Source organism: Pygoscelis adeliae, unplaced genomic scaffold (genome assembly GCF_000699105.1).
Source record: "Pygoscelis adeliae isolate BGI_AS28 unplaced genomic scaffold, ASM69910v1 Scaffold94, whole genome shotgun sequence".
In the NCBI taxonomy this organism is placed as follows: domain Eukaryota; kingdom Metazoa; phylum Chordata; class Aves; order Sphenisciformes; family Spheniscidae; genus Pygoscelis; species Pygoscelis adeliae.
The window spans coordinates 1,850,160-1,851,393 of NW_008824547.1; the positions used below are offsets into that span (position 1 = coordinate 1,850,160).

At 66.0% G+C, this 1,234-nt stretch overlaps 1 protein-coding gene across 1 annotated transcript in view; it reads right to left on the reverse strand.

Moving 5' to 3' along the window:
- The window catches only part of CACNA2D2 (calcium channel, voltage-dependent, alpha 2/delta subunit 2), a 207,819-nt gene that overhangs the window by 22,349 nt on the left and 184,236 nt on the right, over positions 1-1,234 (reverse strand). Inside the window, exons 6-7 of the mRNA XM_009321864.1 lie at positions 948-998; positions 675-774 (exon numbers count right to left, since the gene is read on the reverse strand). Coding sequence (XP_009320139.1) covers positions 675-774; positions 948-998 — 151 coding nt within the window. The remainder of the gene's footprint in view (positions 1-674; positions 775-947; positions 999-1,234) is intronic.

Sequence of the window (1,234 nt, forward strand, 5' to 3'; positions counted from 1 at the left end):
GCCAAATCCAGCACGGAGCGGCCTTGGTGTGGGTGCCGGCAGCGGGTGCTGCCAGCGCCAGGCTCACCTGCACCCTCGCTTCTGCAGGACCCCCCGGGCTCGTGCAAGCAGGCGTGCTGTGCCATGCTGTGCCGTGCCGGCAGCGGGAGCAGGGGCTGCCCCTCGCTTACGGCTTCATTTGCTGGCAATAAGGCCCATTCATTACGGGAGCAGCGATCCAGCTAACGGAGCCCGGCCAGACACGTTAATTAGCGCCGGCGTGCTTGCGGCCAGACAGGGGAGAGCCGGCATGGGCTGGGCGCCCAGCGACGCACAGATGCGGTGGCACAGCCACTGTGCTGCATGAGGTCACCGACTGGTGACATCGCCACGGCGGGCATGATGTCACTGGCTGGTGACAGACAGGAGGTGGCTGGTTGGGATCGCCCAGGAGCATCTCTGCCGAATGCATCACCCTGTGATGGGGGCAGCTTTCCCTCGCCACCACGTACAGCCGAGCCCCGAGCAGCCATTTCCTTGCTTATGGGCAGGTGGGTGGTTAAGAGGAAAAAAAATGGCATTTCTCTCTCTGCAGAGACCCTGGCCAGGTGGGTCTGAGGGCAAAGGGCTCCCACGGTGGGGAGCTGGGAGCTGCCTGGGGGCCACAGCCCTGCTGCCCACCCCGTGGCACTCACCGAGGCCACGTTGACGTAGTCATCATCCGAGAGGGTGTCCAGCATCTCATAGACCGAGGTCTTCATCAGCTTGAGGGTGAGGCCACTCACGCTGCCACTCCTGGCAGGAGAGAGGGGTGCTGAGGGCTCGGCAGTGCTGGGACACAGGGCTCCCCACCAGCACTGTCCCACACAGCTTCCCTGCGGCCACCGGTGGGACAGTGGCACCCCAGGGAGCTGTGCCACCGTCCTGGCCAGGCTCAGCCCGGCCATGGCCCCCACCCGTGTACTCACACGTCCACGATGATGACCATGTCCTTCGGGGAGGAGGCGCCTTGGATGTACCTGCAGGGCGCAGAGGGGGGTCAGCAGGGTCGTCTCATTTTGGGGGGAACCCCGACCCTGCTGGGTGCAGCCCAAGAACAAAGCTCTGCCAGGGCACGGGCAGCCGGGGAGCCACGCCGAGAGCACCTGCGCACCCGCGGCTGCGGTGACCCTGCGGTGAGGAGCAGGGACAAGGAGGCGGCGGGCGAGCGAGCGGGGGTGAAGATGTGGCACAGCGCAGCATGGCACAGCAGACC